The sequence below is a fragment of the Lytechinus pictus genome, chromosome 11 (genome assembly GCF_037042905.1).
Source record: "Lytechinus pictus isolate F3 Inbred chromosome 11, Lp3.0, whole genome shotgun sequence".
Taxonomy (NCBI): Eukaryota; Metazoa; Echinodermata; class Echinoidea; order Temnopleuroida; family Toxopneustidae; genus Lytechinus; species Lytechinus pictus.
In genome coordinates, this window is record NC_087255.1 from 28,437,649 (window position 1) to 28,457,420 (window position 19,772).

At 36.6% G+C, this 19,772-nt stretch overlaps 1 protein-coding gene across 1 annotated transcript in view; it reads right to left on the reverse strand.

Annotated features, from left to right (window-relative positions):
- Positions 1-19,772, reverse strand: part of LOC129271122 (fibropellin-1-like) — a 50,420-nt gene that overhangs the window by 17,270 nt on the left and 13,378 nt on the right. The window contains exons 2-10 of the mRNA XM_064106271.1: positions 16,117-16,205; positions 13,584-13,823; positions 12,645-12,807; positions 11,966-12,093; positions 10,932-11,189; positions 9,945-10,070; positions 4,336-4,446; positions 3,046-3,159; positions 524-634 (exon numbers count right to left, since the gene is read on the reverse strand). Of these exons, the coding sequence (XP_063962341.1) occupies positions 524-634; positions 3,046-3,159; positions 4,336-4,446; positions 9,945-10,070; positions 10,932-11,189; positions 11,966-12,093; positions 12,645-12,807; positions 13,584-13,823; positions 16,117-16,195 (1,330 nt within the window). The 5' untranslated portion in view covers positions 16,196-16,205. The remainder of the gene's footprint in view (positions 1-523; positions 635-3,045; positions 3,160-4,335; positions 4,447-9,944; positions 10,071-10,931; positions 11,190-11,965; positions 12,094-12,644; positions 12,808-13,583; positions 13,824-16,116; positions 16,206-19,772) is intronic.

A 19,772-nucleotide genomic window follows, 5' to 3' on the forward strand; every position in this document is an offset into this window, starting at 1 on the left:
AGCACAGTGCGGATAAATTTCTTGCTGAAGGAAAACACGCCATGGTTAGGATTCTAACACACGACCCTCTGTTTGAAAGGCGAGAGACAGAACCACTAGACCATGACGCGCCTGCATATTCAAGGCACATATTAAAATTCTGAGAATAACACCACAAGGTAGATAGTACTCATAAATATATTTCAGGGGTGGAATGTGAATATGAAATATAATTTAAAAATCATTGTAGGGTAATGTAAGGTGAAGGTGACTTTCACTGAAATCATATTGGTATTGATTCCAATCTAACTCCTGTGATGATACACCCCTCCCCCTTCCTCTGCCATCAGGCATATGTATGGAGCATATATCACTATCTTATGCTCGAGTCATAACGGCGAAAGCGACTCCAGACAGACCGAATCTATCATGTTATTTTCAATTTCAAACCATCGGTCGGTTTTATTCATGTGACTGTAGCACAACAGATTGTCCCCAGAATCCTCAGATGATTGAAAGATGAATAAAAACGATAAGAACTAACCAGTTTCACAATTAATTCCTCCATATCCGGATAGGCAAATGCATGTGTATTGTTGATGCCCATCCACACAATTTCCGTTCACACATGGGTTACTGATACAGTCATCTTCAGCTGGAAAGCAAAAGGAAGTCGAAAATGATAGATTTATTGATGGGCATTTGCGTTTATTTTGGCTCTATTATTTAATAACCACTTATCTCTCAATGAAGAGGTGATTCGTGCTTTTTGGATGAGCGTGGTAAAATGCACTTTGAAGGGATTGGGGAAATGGGGTTGTATATTTGGTCCTAGGAAGACGCTTCGGGTGAGTCGAGAATGAGTGGCCTTTCATTCATCTGACAAAAAGTTTATAATAGATTGCAGAGGGGATTTGATAGTACTGAAAAATCTCTAGAAACTGATTGACTGCAGGGTTCGTGAAAAATGAGACATATGTGTGGATGTTTGAGTGACGAATGGGCCATCAAGTAGGGTGTGAAATGGTCATTCACTTAGGGTGACGAATGAGCTACCAGGTAGGGTGACGAATGGGCTATCAAGTAGGGTGACGAATTGGCTATCAGGTAGGGTGACGAATAGGCCATTAGGTAGGGTGACGAATGGACCATCAGTTAGGGTGAGGAGTTGGTTATCAGGTGGGGTGACGAATGGGTCAACAGGTAGGGTGACGAATAGGCCAACAGGTAGGGTGACGAATAGGCCATCAGGTAGGGTGACGAATGAGCCATCAGGTAGGGTGACGAATGGGTCATCAGGTAGGGTGACGAATGGGCTATCAGGTAGGGTGACGAATGGACCATCAGGTAGGGTGACGAATGGGTCATCAGGTAGGGTGACGAATTGGCTATCAGGTAGGGTGACGAATGGGTCATCAGGTAGGGTGACGAATAGGCCATTAGGTAGGGTGACGAATGGGCAATCAGTTAGGGTGAGGAGTTGGTTATCAGGTGGGGTGACGAATTGGCTATCAGGTAGGGTGACGAATGGGTCATCAGGTAGGGTAACGAAATGGCTATCAGGTAGGGTGACGAATGGGTCATCAGGTAGGGTGACGAATGTGTCATCAGGTAGGGTGACGAATGGGCAAACGGGTATGGTGGCAAATGTGCCAACAGGTAGGGTGACGAATGGGCATTAGGTTAGGGTGACGAATGGGCCATCAGGTAGGGTGACGAAAAAGTTCAGGTAGGATGACGAATGAGCCATAAATTAGGGTGACGAAAAGGACAATAGAAAGAGTCGCCAAACAGGTAAGCTGATGTATAGTCAACAGGTAGTGCGATGAATGCGGAGTCAGAGTGACAAATGGGCCACCAGGTAGGGTGACGAATTTGCTACCATTTCGGGTGATGAATGGACCATCGGGTAGGGTGACGAATGGACCATCAGGTAGGGTGACGAATGGGTAAACAGGTAGGGTGACGAATGGGTCAACAGGTAGGGTGAAGAATGGACCATCAGGTAGGGTGACGAATGGGTCAACAGGAAGGGTGACGAATGGACCATCAGGTAGGGTGACGAATGGGTCAACAGGTAGGGTGACGAATGGGTCAACAGGTAGGGTGACGAATGGGTCAACAGGTAGGGTGAAGAATGGACCATCAGGTAGGGTGACGAATGGGTCAACAGGAAGGGTGACGAATGGACCATCAAATAGGGTGACGAATGGGTCAACAGGAAGGGTGACGAATGGGTCAACAGGTAGGGTGGCGAATTGGGTCATAACGAGGGGTGAAGATTGGGTCAACAGGTTAGGGTGACGAATGGGCCATTAGGTAGGGTGACGAAAAATATTTGGTAGGGTGACGAATGAGCCATAAAGTAGGGTGACGAATGGGTCATTAGGTAGGGTGACAAATGGGCCATCGAGTAGGGTGACGAATGGGTCAACAGGTAGGGTGACGAATGGGTCAACAGGTAGGGTGACGAATGGGTCAACAGGTAGGGTGACGAATGGGTCAACAGGTAGGGTGAAGAATGGACCATCAGGTAGGGTGACGAATGGGTCAACAGGAAGGGTGACGAATGGACCATCAGGTAGGGTGACGAATGGGTCAACAGGAAGGGTGACGAATGGGTCAACAGGTAGGGTGGCGAATTGGGTCATAACGAGGGGTGAAGATTGGGTCAACAGGTTAGGGTGACGAATGGGCCATTAGGTAGGGTGACGAAAAATATTTGGTAGGGTGACGAATGAGCCATAAAGTAGGGTGACGAATGGGTCATTAGGTAGGGTGACAAATGGGCCATCGAGTAGGGTGACGAATGGGTCAACAGGTACGGTGGCGAATGGCCCATCAGGTAGGGTGACGATTGGACCTACATGTAAGGTGATGAATGGGCCATCAGGTAGGGTGACGAATGGGCTATCAGCTAGAATTGCCAAATTGGTGGGATGACAAGCTTTCGCCAAATTGACTATTTTTTTAAAATAAAATCTTATACAAAGCTATTGATTAATAGAATGCAAGAAGGAAACATTTGACTCTTAATACCGCACCAGTCTTTATCAAAATACTTACATATTTCACAGTGCATTCCCTCAAATCCCTCTGGACAAATGCACTCGTAATCGTATATATCGTCGATACATGTTCCACCGTTTAGACAAGGAGTCGGTTCACATTGATTGATCTCTATAAATGAGAATAATCAGAAGTTCAAGAATCATGATATGTCGAGTATAAAAACATGAGGGCCCAGGAAAACAAAAGTGTGAAATCGATTGTAAAATGGAATTGGCCAATGAAGAACATTATTGTATACGCATGTTGTTCAACGTAAGACTATCCACCATTCAGGATCGTTGTTACATTCATGGAATGTACCACTTTGTATTTCGATGCTACGAGCAATATTAAAATTGGTATACTCGACTCTAATATTTACCTTAAGTTCACGAAAAATTTTGAAAAAATACCGTCTTCTAATATTCTATTCCGGAAACGTAAGTATAATATTTGGTAACCCAATTTTGCGAAAGAGTCCCTGGAGTAATATAAGTTCATTCATTACCTTTAAGAAATCAGCTTTGTATTATATATTCTTGTTATCCCTTATATGAGCTTTGTGGCGATTTGTTAGAGGTCCTAAAACAATTAAATTTTAAATAATAAAGACCCGGTATTTTTATTATGGTTTTCATGTAGCCTTCTCTTTTCCCCTGGCTGCTATTATTTCAAGCTTTCAGCTTACGATAGCTGGCCTCTGCATTTAAATTTATTTGTTATTGTTTACATGAATTATGTCTATATCTACTTAACTACTATACAATTGTCACCTTTGTAACTTGATCATTATGTATGTTTGATTTTATATCATTGTTATAAGTTTGTAATTTTGATTTATTAATAAATGCAGAAATACCTGCTTATAAAAAGAAATATTATTTATATCAACGTCACAGGCAGGTTATTTTCCCGGGAGTCAAAAAGGATCATATTTAGTCTTCCTTTATGATGGGTATCAACGATCAAATCGTATGAAAATGACAGAAAATGAAAATTTAAAAGATATTTCTAAAAGATATCTTTAAAAAATTATGAAGGTTGATTAAAAAAACCGAAATATCTTTACAAGACTTTTAAAGTCTGATTATTATCACATTACATGACTTTTTACTTTAAGAATCTCTGAAACAATTTTAATCAGAGATCAAACTGAGATAATGATATTGAAGAGTTTGAGAGATACCAATATTGTAAAATATTTATGATATTGTAGTATTTTTTAAGTTGAAAATTGATCTAGTTATTTTATAAAGCGTTATTCGTGAGATTTACTTCTTTAAGAGAAAATGACCTAGTTCGTACCTTCATTGCAGAAGATTCCACCGTGGCTAGGGAGACACTCACAGGTAAAGGCATTGATAAGATCAACACAGGTCCCGTTATGACACGGGGACGAGTTGCATTCATTTAGCTCTGCAATAAAAAATATGAAACACAGACCACGAATCATGAGATGAAAGAAACACATTACTTCACTTCATTGTTGATGTTGAGATAACAACATTGATGATGATGATGATAATAAAAATAATAACAACAATAATAATAATGATAATAGATATGATAATAATAATAATTCGGATAACACTACTACTACTACTACTATTAGTACTACTAATAAAACTACGACTACTGCTACTATACTACTACTTCTACCTCCACTACTACTACTACGACTACTACTACTACTTCTACTACTACTACTACTACGACTACTACTACTACTACTACTAATACTACTACTACTGCCACTGCAACTGCTACTACTGCTTCCACTGCTGCTACTACTACTACTACAGTTACTACTATACTACTACTACAACATCTATACTACTATTACTACTACTACAACTGCTACTACTGCTACTACTGCTACCACTGCTACCACTACTACAGTTACAACTACTACTATACTACTACTACTACTACTACTACTGCTGCTGCTGCTGCTGCTGCTGCTGCTGCTACTACCACTGTAACTACTACTACTACAGTTACTATTACTACTATACTACTACTACTACTACTACTACTACTACTACTACTCTACTACTACTACTCCTACATCTATACTACTACTACGACTACTACTACTACTACTAATACCAATAAAACTACGACTTCTGCTACTGCTACTACGCTACTACTTCTACTTCCACTACTACTACTACTACTACTACTACTCCTACTACTGCTGCTGCTGCTGCTACTTCTACTACTACTACTACTACTACTACTACTACTACTACTACTATTACTATTACTACTACTACTATCAATACTACTGCTGCTACTGCTACTACTACTTCTACTTCTATACTACTATTACTAGTACTACGACAACAGCTCGAAAGAAGGCATAGGAAATACATCGTTGAAGGGTTGTAGTCTATTCTAATTATTTATCCCTTTTAGCTAAAAACACGATTTTCACCAAGTCTCCTATGTACATTTAGACGGTGTTTAACCATTGACTTGGTTAAACCCAACATCGTGCAGTGTCACTGTTGAATCGGCACCACCACGAACCCTGATTTCATATTCAACACGTCGTAGTGTAAATGTGACACATACATTTTTACTTGTAACACTACACCGGTAATGTTTCAAATGTGCTTAATACTGAGTTGTGTGAGATTAAACACCAGTGGTATTTAATATGAAACCACTCCCTTTGCAGTGTAAATTGTTTTAGTAATGATGAAACGTACATAACAATAATGATACATAGGTTCTGTACAGTTCATTGACGCAAGTTGTCATAAATTATGCCATATAAAATAAAAATTCAAGTATAGTGTTATACATCATTATTTTGCCTGTCTGGTATTCACAATGGTTTTAAAGGCCATTAATTGTAGGTTTATTTTGATTTTTTTTAAAGAAATTCGCTGCGATATCTCATTCAGAACATCGATTTTGCTGCGTCACCTGCCACGTTTATTGTATTTTTATTATAAATACTGTGAAAACTATTATTGAGACAAATCGTTGATACATCAATACAATGATACGAAACTGATACATGAACGTACATAAAATAGTAAGAACTAGAATGTCTACATTTTAAACGGAAATCAGAATATAAATATTATAATACTATCAGATTATTTTATTTATACTGAATACTTTACAGCGATTTTTTATTGAACCGTTAATTGGATTGCGTGACAACATGCATTGAAATTGATTTCAAAGTTTGCTGATATACTACCTTAATTAACATGCACTCTGAAAATAGGTTGCTGAGTCATTTGCATCATTGGTTTACTCTTCGACATCCACGAGAGAAAAAACCATCACATTTAGGGGAATTTTATTTATTTTATAGCAAGATGTAAACATACTGCCTAATTAAGTGAATATCATCTCTGTTTAGCCAATTGTGGCAATCCAAGAAGAACGATTTGGATCTTATAAATATTTATACTTGGTTCATCCCTTTACAACTACAAAATTATCCAAAATGAAACCAAAGTTGAAGTTTAATCCCGTGACCTGTGTGATGCTGTTCCGTGAGACAAGTCACGTGATTATTTAATAGCCGTCAATAAGTTCACTTCAACATCAGAGGGATAAATTGAGTACTATTTTACTGTCCGTTAAATCAAACCGTGCTCATTTTCGGAGTAGCACCGTAAGACCATCATTTCCCCATGTTGAGAGATCGCTTTATCAGAATGGATCCTCTTAATACGATGCCGACGTCTTACGATCAACCTGATGATGTCAGAGGGTATCATGAGTCGACATCGTTGGTGGTTGTCATTGAGGGTATCACTATTTCCACCATCTTCCTGGGAGCGTTGGCCGCTAACCTACTAGCAATGACAGCGATTCTTCGAGACAAGCTACAGCGAAGAAATCTTCATAACTGGCTCATTTTGAATTTGATTATAAATGATCTCGGCGTTACAATAAAGATAGCTACGGTAATGGTATCCGTGTTCGATCGCGGATACTTTCTGCTTCACAACAAGTTTATGTGCTTGGTGAGTAATACATTTTGCTCAGTCGCTGTGGAAAATATTAAGAATATAAAAGCATCTGGGGTACAAAATTGACATTTAAAACTGACTCTGAAATAATCAAATGCATTCATAAATATTTGAACAGAATGCTATATACTGTACATGCACAGTAACCACGCACCATTTGGTTGAACCCAAAACTCTTATTTCTGATTTTTTTTTTTACATTCCGAAACCGTGGTTACATGTTTTATTACGTTAAGGGGTGATACCGGGGTGATATCAACGATTTTTTTCGCATCTCTACTGAATCAGATGTCCTTTTATGATCCTTTGGAATACGTGATAGTGTCATCATTCAAAAAGCTTGAACAAAACAGGCGAATATATAATTTACGTCTCATTAACCGGATTCACGTAAATGTCCAGAATAACATATCAAAACATTGCCTTCTGTTTGATAGAATAATAACTTCTGTCTTGCTTGTGTTTGTACGCAGGTAAGCGGAAACGTTCTCTTTGTATTCGGTAACTTTGCGACAGTCATGGTCATCTCTGTTGATCGGTATTTGTCCGTCGTCTGGTCAGACCGGTTCCCTCCTTCCAAGCCAAGAACCATTGTTTTCATTGTCATCACCTGGGTGATCGCCATTGGATCTTCATTTCCCTCTTTGTTCGAAGTAGTTTCTGAGATTAGCTACACAATAGACGTCCCACAGCTGCGCGCCTGATTGGAAGGAAAACTGTTCCTACTACACCATCTTGAACATCATCATTTATGCCGTAATCGTACCTGCAATGGTGTTCTGCTATGTTGGTGTGTTCCTGAAAGTGTGGCGTCAACAAGAGTTGATCCGGTCCAATGCCGGCAAGAAGCCAAGCGTCGTAAACACATCCATACTTGAACGACCCGTAGAAGGCAATAACGACAACAGCGATGACTAGGGCAAGGATATACCAACGGATGGAAATGACAGGCGGAACGAAGGCACTACTTCGTTAATTCTTACGCCAGAAAATTCCTTTGATTGTTCTAAATCTTCAAGCACAGATAAACCCGTGGCGAAGCACGTTAAAGGACATACAAAAAAAGGTACGCATCAGGAAATCATGACTAGGGTGATAAAAAATAAAAATCACAGGACCTTGCAGAAGAAACTCAACATTGAGAAAAGGGTTGCCCTAACAGGTAAATGTTCTTTCTTTACTTCCTGATATCAGTTAGCTTTGTTTAACTAGACTGTGTTACCTCGATTTTTGCGGAATAGGTCATAGTGCATTCTTATCACTATACCATTAAGTTATGAATAAATGGATTCTATTACCCAAATTAACAACTAATAGATACATTCATCGTGTATCAAAGTTGATTGTATCTGATAAACACAGCAAAAACTGTTTTCAAATACTGCATTTTTTTCGATGGGATATTATGAAACTGTTAAATAGCAATTACATAATGATATCACAGATATTTTCTTCTTTCCTTTGCTTTCCCTTTTCAGGAACCTTACTGGTGTTAACGATGCTGGTTTGTTGGGCACCGTATTGCATCGTTAGGTCTTGTGTGCTTTCCATCCGCGTTCCACATTGGTTGGTGGTGGTCGTAGTGTGGCTGGGATACTCCAACTCATTACTTGATCCTCTAATCTACACCTTTATGAATAGACGGACTGGACCACTCTGTCGCTTCAAGAGGCGTTGAACAATACGACTAAACTCGATGCTTTGATCGGTGAAGTAGCCAAGGCCAGGAGCCATCATTCCACGACGGAAGAGACCATTTGTTTCCATTAATAATGAATAAATGAAGAAAAGGTTCTTCTTTTCACAATCATAAAAGGTCTAACTATTAATAAAATATTTGTTGAATTACCATCATAACTCTTAAGTATATTGGTCTAGTTCATAAAACGTGGACATAAGAGTCATCAAGTATCACTGAACATCTCATGCGAGTTTCAGGTCACATGACCAAAGTCAGAGGTCATTTAAGGTCATTGAACTTTGGCCATTTTAGAGGTAATGATTAGATTGCTGTCAAAGTTTATAGATATAGTGTATAAAATGTGGATATAGGGGTACTCAAGTATCACTGACAAGTTTTAGGTCACATGATCAAGGTCAAATGTCAATGAACGTAGTATTGTATCATTATATGTATGATGTTTTTTTTTATGAATAATTATTTTATAGTAGTTTTCAAAGTCAGCACTGCTGCTATATTGAATCGCGTGATGCAGGTGAGACTGTCAGAGGCGCTCCACTTGTTGTTGTTAGATGATCGGGTATGTTCAACATGATGTCTGTGTAACTATCCTTATCGTTTTCACATGAGAACGTATTGGGGCAAAGTTTTTACCCACAAGCTGTTCATGAAATGTAGCATATTAACCGGATGGATAAGACATTTGTTTTCCCTTGCACTATGTAAATACTATGAGCAATAATCTATCTGATTAACATGCAGGAATTTTAATAAAAATCTACAAATTAAGAGTAGTGTTAAGCATTTGATGATTGTAAATAATTATCATTTCTGCCTTGAAAATTGGGGGGATTATTGTAAGGCCATCCCCTTCTCCGAAATGTGGGAGGGGGATAATATCCCACATTCCCCTCTAACCGGATTTACGCCATTGCCTTGACATACCGAACCTGGTTTCCTTTTCGGACAAAAAAGAACGAATCCCCACACGAACCTTCGCTATAACGAACGTTACCAGTCTCGATCTCGATACGTCAAGAACGTAACTGATGATCGAAGTCAAAGTTTTCTCAATCTGCATGCAAAGTTACAGTCACAAGAACAATACTGGCCCCAGACCGATCAAAACGATATATTTTGCAATGACATAGCGGTCGGATTAGAGTCTGTTTCATTGGCGGGAATGTAACAGCAGAGGGCGGTTTTTTTTACTAGTCCTTATTCAGACTTACCATCTGAGCATGTCGCTCCGGTGTAGCCAGGGAAACAGAGACATTCCATTGTACCGTTGTTATCATTGCATACTCCATTAAAACATGGCTCAGTCCCATCAGCTTCACAAGCACTACCTTGACGATCTTTGAAAACAAAACAATGCGATTCCATTTATTCGTTATCATTTCTATATAATCATTGATTTCATTATTTATTCATAGGGTCATTTATATCACGTTTTTGTACTTATCTATGATTTCATTTTGGGCCTAAAATTTGATTTTCCATGTCGGAAGCCTCACTTTCAAACTTCTTTAATGTTTCATCATCACTCATTTACATGACATATTATATATTCTTTAATATCGTTTGAAATGGAGAATGCCTTTGTAAAAAAAAAATGGTTGAATTAATCGAATTGAATTGATCTGAATCCATGTACATATTCCAATGTATTTCAGAGCAGAAAAAAAATCGCAATGATTTCAGTCATGGACCAGATTTATTTCATAAAAGATGAATTAGTTGATGCGAGGAACAACTTCTAAAGTTGAAATTATGGTTAATTTCTAACATGGTTATAGACACGACGATTAGATCATGATTATACATGTATATATATATTTCTATGTAATATAATATATTTAAACTATTTCTAAAACTGGCCCAGGTGGGTGTTTTATAAAGCTGTTCGTAAGTTTATTTACGACTGACTGGAACATGTTTTTAGGTGCTTGGTCGGCTACATAGGGATATATCAATTAGCACAATAAAGGGTCACCAGTCGTACATAACATTATTCATAACCTATGAACAGCTTTATGAAACATCCACGGAGGGGGGCGTTTCATGAAAGTTGTTGGCACCGACTAAATTGTCTGCGCAGATTATTTCACCGAAGATCCTTGGTTTTGATTGGCTCAGAAGCTCTGGCCCCTGACTGTTACCATGGTAACTGTCAGAGAAAGTAAACGTTCATGGAACTATCCTCAGGGGGCGCTCACCTTGATTAATCACGATACCAGTTGGGCCTTCAAAAGAACCGATGAACTCAAACTTATTATGTGAACGATCAAGCGCAATCACACGTTGATAGTTAGCATCGGTGAAATATATATCATTATCACTTCCACGGAGTGCTATACCGAATGGATGGATGTCGACACTAGCGGAAGTATAGATTTGAAGTCGACGATCGCTCCCATCGAAGAAAACAGATTCGATCTGGTCAACACTAGCATCACACCAGTACAAACGTGAATCTATTATTGAAACAGATGGACAAAACGATTTTTAATATACTTTTCATAATGATAATCATAATAGTGGCTAATTTTACAAAGCGCACAGCGACACATGTCCCCCTTTTGGTATTCATGGCGCTTCAGTATAGAGTTGAGACTTGAATAACAATTTTCTTTATTTGTAATGCTTAATAACATTACTGTCGGCAAAAAATAGGCTTGGTGGAAACATTCAACGAGCAAAAATGGAATTGATAAAACGACAGAAAGAAAGCTAAAAATTAGCTCTTTTCTTTCAAAGTTTCACAAAGAAACAAAGTATTTTTTCAAGTATTCTTTTGATCTGTTTAAATGCGGGCATGTATTATATTCAAAAGGAGGCGTATTCCAGAAATCTTCATATTCTATAAAAAGTTGATGATATCTAAAGTATTTGTGTTTGTAAGTGATCCTCCATACCCTTGGCTTGAGGGCCAGTAGCGTAGTAAGCCAAATATATTTATATTTTTGGGGGGGTGGGGGGAGTACTGACATGGCGTATGGTGCAAAATTGCTCCAAAGCGAGAAATCTGATTTCGTGATAGATTTAAACATAACATCCATAGAATAATATTTCACCCTTTTTCATTTCCTTATCCTTTTCTCCTATCGTGAAATGATGGGGGTCGTGGGACTCCCCGACCCCCCCCCCCTCCAGTACGCCATTATGTGGAGCATGAAAATGATTTTCAGGCCCTGCCGGTCATCATGAGATGACCGACACTCTATCGTTTAGAACACGAATTATTGATTACCCGAGCCATCGATCGCGACTCCGTTCGGCCAAGTGAGATTTTGAGAGACAATGACTGACCGATTCGTCCCGTCAATGTTCGCTCTCTCGATTTTAGGATTTTCGCCCCAGTCAGTCCAAAACAGCAGTCTAAAATGAAGGATAGATGGATATAAACAACGAGCTGTCTTATAAAAACAAATAATCACAGATAAAGCTCGTCCCAAATATTAATTTAGGTTGGTTGAAGCTTAAAAATTATTTAATAACAGATAATGCATTTTGAGACTTACAACTTAACTTACCTTGAGGCTTTAAAACTGTTTAAGATAATTATGATGTTCGTAATTCAGCAAATCATTCTGTATGCTGAATAAGGCATACTTGAATGCTTGCCAATTTTAATAATTATTATTGACTTTTACCCATGATCCAATACTTCAATTTTAGTCTTATTAAATGTACATCCTTCTTGAATGATGAATAACCTACCCCTATATTGTTTATAAAATTATATTACAATATTTACAAAGCAAACAAAATATCAACACATATCAACACATGTCGTATATAACAGAACAATTTCTGAAAAGTATATGAGGTCGTCCTGAACCCCCCCCCCCCCCTGACGACGCCCCTAGAAAAAAAAACCTAATGGATATAATTTCTAAATGATCCGGTTAATGATTTAATATACATACCCTTGTCTTACGGACAGTGCGATGCCACGCGGTTTATCATGTCCGGTCTCTGCGATAACCGTTCGGTTTGAACCGTCTAAATTGGCGGATTCCACCTTATCCATACCGGAATCGGTCCAATACATGCGATCATTATCAATATCTATCACCAAACCTTGTGGTGCTGCATGGAAAGAAAAAAATATGTATTTTACTCTTTCTAAAACTTTTTTTAATAATCCAAATTGTTTTGAATCATGTTTTGGAAAAAGAAAGCACAAACTTTGATATTGTTTGTTCCGAACGTGGAACGTCTATAAAAGAACAGAAAAAAACCCAGATGTTGTCTTGAAGACAGAATTTTGAAATGATAGCAACCAAAATCATCCTTCAAATTTTTATTCATTTTCACCTAAAATAATGTAGATCGAGATTAAAGAACACCCTTAAATCAAAGCACATAACATACAACATTCTACACTGCAATGCGCAAGTTATTCAAAGGCAAAATCATCCTCAACAAGTTGACCTGAAACTTAAAAATATAAATAAATTGTTTGATAATAAAATTTTTTTTTTCTTTTTTTATGAAACATACATACACACTTGTTATATACGTGTCTACACATTAATGCAATATGGACCAAAACATCGTACAATTTCACATATTGGCTTCATACAGTGATAGCAAAACAAATCTGAAAGTTTACGCTCTTTTGCAAATAAAAAGTTTATTTAAAGTTACTCATATTTTCGAGGTTCCCTACATATTCATCAGGAGTAACATGCACATCAATCATAATCAGAGGGCGCATCCTTTTGGGTCCCAGTAGGTCCCAGAGGTGAGCCCTATATATAATAGCATATACTTAGAGAGAGTGAGATAGATATAGAGGGAAATAATGAAAAAATGTAATTCATGTATGTGTATCTGTAGTTAAAGAACAATAAACTACTTACAACTCAAATCAGATACGACCTGTTCGTTTTGTGATCCATCGATATTAGATCGAAAGATACCATCTAAAGCTACGTCAGTCCAGTATAACGTCCGAGATCGTAAGTCATACTGGATGGCGATAGGAGTCGATACATTTGCTAGAGGAAGCAAGTTGAATTTTGCCCCTTCAAAGCTGCTATCATCATCTACATACGCCATGTAGATACCTTTAGTCGTGTAGTCACAGACAAACATCTCGTCTGAGTGAAAGAAATAGACAAAATGAAATTGCAAGAATCGAATTTACTAATGAATGAGAGATGAGTGCATTTGCTTTGTATATAGACCTACATAAAAGCTACCAATTAATTAAAAAAACACACTTAAAAGTAATAAGGTCAATGGAGTGCGATATTAATTACTTTATTAATGGCAAATTATAGTTATATTATCTGTAAAAGTAATAGGAACTGAATATTTACAAGAATAGTAAGTGTAATTTTGATGGTCACTGTAATGGTAATAATGTTATCTAATAGTTAGTACTGACTGTAAAGATTATATAAAAGTAATATGAACAGGAGTGTCAACTTTACTGGTAAATACAATGGTAACTGATAGTAATACCAACTGTTACAGTGTATAATACGAATTTGGCGGGAACATGAATAGTAACCATGGTAACTGAGGGAGTAAGCCTAATGGGAACTATGACGGTTAATAATAATAATAACAACTAATGATAATACACTGTGAAATATATTGGGTAAAAGTATAACCAGCACGAGGGGAATTATGTGTCCAACCAATTTGGGACAGTATTTTACCCAATGCGGGAAGCATATTATCCAGTAAGGTCAATAAATAAGAAGCTATTACCTTAGCATGGGCAAAATTTTCATCACACTGGATAAATAAAAATGCGCAAAAGAAATGCCCAATGTTGGTTGGACACATAATTACCCTTATGGAGCATTTTTACCCATTTTTTAGAGTGTATCTGTTCAAGTAATGGGAATGCAATGTTAACATGGATAGTAACTGTGATACTGCAATGGTAATAATGATAGTAATTCGTAGTAATAATGATTGTAAAAGTAATAGGAATGCAGTATTAACAAGAAATACAACTGCAATACCAAAAGTAGCTACAATGTAACACTCTTAATATAGTTGGGCAAAAAATGCCCAACTTTTAAGCAACCCTGGGCAACATACTGTCCACACAACTATTGATTAAAATCTGCCCAAATTGGGTAATAAAAAAGTGATTACTAGGTAATAAATTTGCCCAATTGGATAATAATTGCCCAGAATATATATATATATTTTACTAACATACATTATCCAACAGTGGACAGTATGTTGCCTATTTTAAGTGTGTAATAATAACAAATGATAATTATATGAACTGTAAATATAATGGGAACATAATATATACAGGAATGGGAACGTAATTTATACAGGAATAGTAACTGCAATAATAAAGGTAACGACCATGGTAATTATAATGTCAACTAATACAAACGGTGTTTATATTGTAATCATAATGGTACCAATAGTAATACTGACAGTAGAAATAATAGGAATGGAATGTATTGACTTGAATAGTAACTAAAATAGTCATTGTAACTGCATGGCAATAACGATGATAACTTATAGTATTAATAAATACAACGGTAAAAATGTGATAAGAACAGCAATAGCAATTTAATTCTAACTGCAAATGTAATAGGAATATGACAGTTAATGGAATAGTAATAAGTAACTAAAATAGTTTTTTTTCTTATTATCTTTTGAAATTGTATTGATCATAAACTATTGGTGTACATTGTAGCAACATGATCAAATATCAATCAAATACGAACGGTATAATACACCGTCACATTACATACAATGATATATGGTGTGAATGAAGGCAATTATCATAAAAATCATTCCAAATTAGATCTTCAAGTGGGTACCCTTTCTTATAATAAATTTGTTGACCTTGTTGAAGTCTACTATAATTCATTTCTTATCAAGGTCATCTTGTTTTAGGGCGATTCCATACGTGTCGTACAGCATTTTGAGAATAGTCTCTCAGCTGAATGCTTGAGCAATAAAAATTTGTTGGTTTTTTTTTCAATGATAAAGATAAAGTTGGTAGTCACGTGAAAAACTGATAACCAACAAAAAAAATGTTCGATATTGGGTGAACTAAAGGTGTAAATGTTGCGTGTCGTATACGGGACTCAGAAATGTCCCGTACGACACGCAACATTTTCATATCTAATCACCCATGGACAACACATTTTGTTGGTTGTCATTTGTTATATGACTACCCAGTAGTACTTTATCATTACCACAAAGCAAAATTAATGAAAGTTCCTTTTTTTGTTTGACAGCAGATTGAAAAAATGTGGTGACAATTGCTGATTTTTCTAGCATGGAATCACCCTTTTGGATCAAATATGTTGACAAGTCTTTCAACAATTTGCCTGCCTGAATTTCGATGTGATATCGCATTCATAAATACAATAGTCATGTAATATGAATAGTAATGGGTCTTACCAGCGTAAATAAGATGTATTCCTCCTATTGTTAGTAGGATACGGATTGCGATATTCATCATGATCCAAAGTGATGCCATCCTCTCTCAACTAGAATGGTAAATAAACAAGATCAAAATTTTTCATTCGATACTTTTATTTAAATTGATTTCAATTTGCTTATTTCCCTTTACAGCAGTATGAATCATGAAATTGAGATACATTTATCTAATTCACCTATTTATTCAGAAAAGTCTGATTCTGTAATACATAGACCTACAATAAATATGGTATCACACAGACACGACAAAGCCCTGACTTTTATAATACAATTTCACAAATTGATTTTAAAAAAATAATACCGTGTTTATAAGAGTCTAAAAGTAGACTGACCTTTTCAAGATTGCAACCTCGTTTAACTAAAAAACATTATTGAAGAATAGAGTAAAATTATTGAAGAATAGAATATCATTGAATTAAATATAAAAACTGAAAATAATCAGCATACACGCACTAATACACGCTTAGATAGATAGGCCTAGGTTTCAGGTCAAGCAAAGTCCAGTTTCATTCAATAAGAAAGAAACTTTTCACGGAAACTTATACAATAGTCTAGATGATTGGTGAAAAAAACGTTCAGAAAATGGTACAAGCATGAAAGTCGGCACAAAGGTAGAGTAAATTATTCTAATTTATTTTAGCAGGGGGTGCCAACGTGAGTTCACCAAACATAGCAACGGTTGCTAGGTAACATATTTACCTTCGTAACTGAGCTTTATTGGGCTTGAGTAACATTTTCACAAGCGATATGTCATACGAATTTTAATCTAAAGCATGTTCCTTTGTATCACAACAGTTTTTATCCATTTATTCATTGTAACGGTTGCTAAGTTACCCTCTTCCGTAGCAACTAATTCTTTATCTTAGCTCAGATCATTACAATTTACTCAGAATAGCTCAGAAATTAAATCTGGGCCCATAGATTCCTCATGTGATGAATGTTTCCATAGGTAGACCCAATGAGCACCATAGCAACCGTTGCTAAGTAACATTTTCAACGGTAACCAATCATAATAGGGTATCTTTTTTATCATAATTTCTATAAATCGCATCTTTTCTATTAAAGCATTAATCACAACAACCCAAGAACAATTATACAATGTATACAAGCCCATGCGAAGTACTAGTTGCTAAGTAATTATGTTTCTGTAGCAACCAATGGTTAAAGGCCGTAAGGTAAGATTATTGATGTGTGTAAATCATAGAGGTACTAATAGATGCTTATAAAGTAAAACCTTGCACAAATTAAACTAAATCATGATATGGTTCATATTTCCAAAGACGATGTCTATGCGTTCCATATTATTGGTATAATAATACTTATTGCATGTTAAAAGAACCTCACCTTAACACCAATCTTAATCCATTTAGAAACCATAATTATTATGGAATAACCTAAACATAAGTAAAAGACCGACCCTGGGAAAGAATTCCATAATATCAACATTAAGCAAGAGGTCACTCTTGTAGAAGAACGGTTGCAAGAGCTCCCCAGGAGGTCATGGGTACTTACAACCTAAATATCTCTGATCTTGGAGAGATAAAAGAATGATCACCAAGAATCGATTGAGTCAAATAAGTTTAGAATTATTCCTAACATCAAAATCTCGCCAGAAGTTAATTTTCGAATGAGTACTCGGATAACACTTTATCCCTTGTTAACAATAATTTATTTATTTATTGGTATATATGCACATAAAAATTGACCAGCAGCACAAGCTGAAAGGGTCAATTTACAAAAATTCATGAAGTAGAATATACAAATATAACAAAGCAAATGAATAAAAACGTAATTAAAGTATTCTACGTCAAAACTTATCTCCAATTAAAAGATGTATCTCATAAATAAAAGTTTGAGAAAGAGAGAAATAAGCAAAAGGGAGGAGGGAGAGAGAAGAAAAGAGAGAGAAATGAGAGTAATGGAAAGAGAGAGAGGGAGTATGTCTTCCAAATAGAAAGAGAAAATTGAGTGAGGTAGAGAGAAAAACAAAAAGTGGTGAAGAAGTGGAGAGTGACATGGAGAACATAGAAGCCAAAATACTGTCAATTATGATTGACACTACATAAAAATATGAATATCCTATATGAGATACAAAATGATTTATATATATAAATAGATTCAACATAAGAATAAGTAGTATAATACATTTTAGCAAGACAATAACTGTAATCATTTCAAATTTTCCATGTACGTAGGCCTAACCTACAAAAACCGATAGAAAGCTAAAGAAAGGATTAAAGAAAGAAAGAGGGACATACAAGAAAATAAAAAGAGAAAAGTGTAAGGGATAGGACTCAAATAGGTAAGGAAAATAGTACTATAGGAAAGGGAAAGAAAGAGGAAAGAGGGGGAAAAAAAATAAGGTAAGAGAGTAAGTTTACATTGTAACAACACTAACAAAAAAGGAGACAGAAGGATTGTGGGCTGAAATGGTGACAAGGAATGGCTATATAATCAAAATACAGGAATTGCGGAAAACTACTTCAAAATCTTTGCAATGTGAGGAATGGTGGATTTACGGTATCTTTCAGTATTGCATTTGATTGTGGGGAAACCAGTCATGTTGCGTAATTGTCTAGTACAAGAAATGGACCTTGGTGTTGGAAGTAGGTGTTTATGATGATCAGAGTTCATCAATTTCTGTCCAAAGTTTAATAAAAGTGAATCCCTTCTGGAAGATAGTGAAGTGAGTTTGCTAATTACCAGAGCATCAGAGTAATGAATGTCATATCCTACAATTATTTTGAGTGCCCGCTTTTGAACAAATTCCAGTTTATCAGATTCTTTGATTGTGATAGAAGTGTGCCAGACAGGGGAAGCATATTCGAGAATTGGCCTAATATATGTAGTGTATACAGTCACCATATCAGCCAAACTTGCCTTCGATCTCCTTAGAATACAGAGGGTGTACAACCTACGTGATGCTTTGGAAACGATTTCTTCAATGTGTAGGTTCCATTTGAGATCGTTTTGAAGTGTAACTCCTAGAAGTTTGATACTTTCGACAACATTGAGTGGGGTTAAGTTAAGGTGGAAATCAATACGGGGTACAAAGTTTCTGAGGAAGGATATTGGCATAAGGTTACATTTAGATGGTTTGGGGAGAACATCATTATCAGTACACCATTTTGAGAGACAATCAAGTGACGATTGTAAAGAGGGATTTCCGTTACGTTTAACTATTTCTCCCAATGTTAAATCGTCAACGTACTTCCATCTGGAATCCCACTCGCATACAGCATCATTTACAAGTATAAGAAATAAAACGGGACCTAACCTGGTACCCTGCGGTACCCCACAGGATACTTCTACCAGAGGGGAGTAACACTTATTAACCTTGGTACACTGGGTTCGATTAGTCAGAAAACTGCAAATAGTTGGAATGATCGACCTACGAACATTTAAAAGAATAAGCTTTCGTATTACAATGGAATGATTTACTCTGTCGAAGGCCTTGGTAAAATCAATAGTTGTTAAATAGGCGTAATGGCCAGGTTTGTCAAGGCCTTCAAGGACAAATTTTAGTAAGTGAACAAGATAGTGTGCAGTAGAGCAGCCCTTCACATTTCCAAATTGTCTCTTATCAATATGGGTTGATATATCTTCTACTACCCACT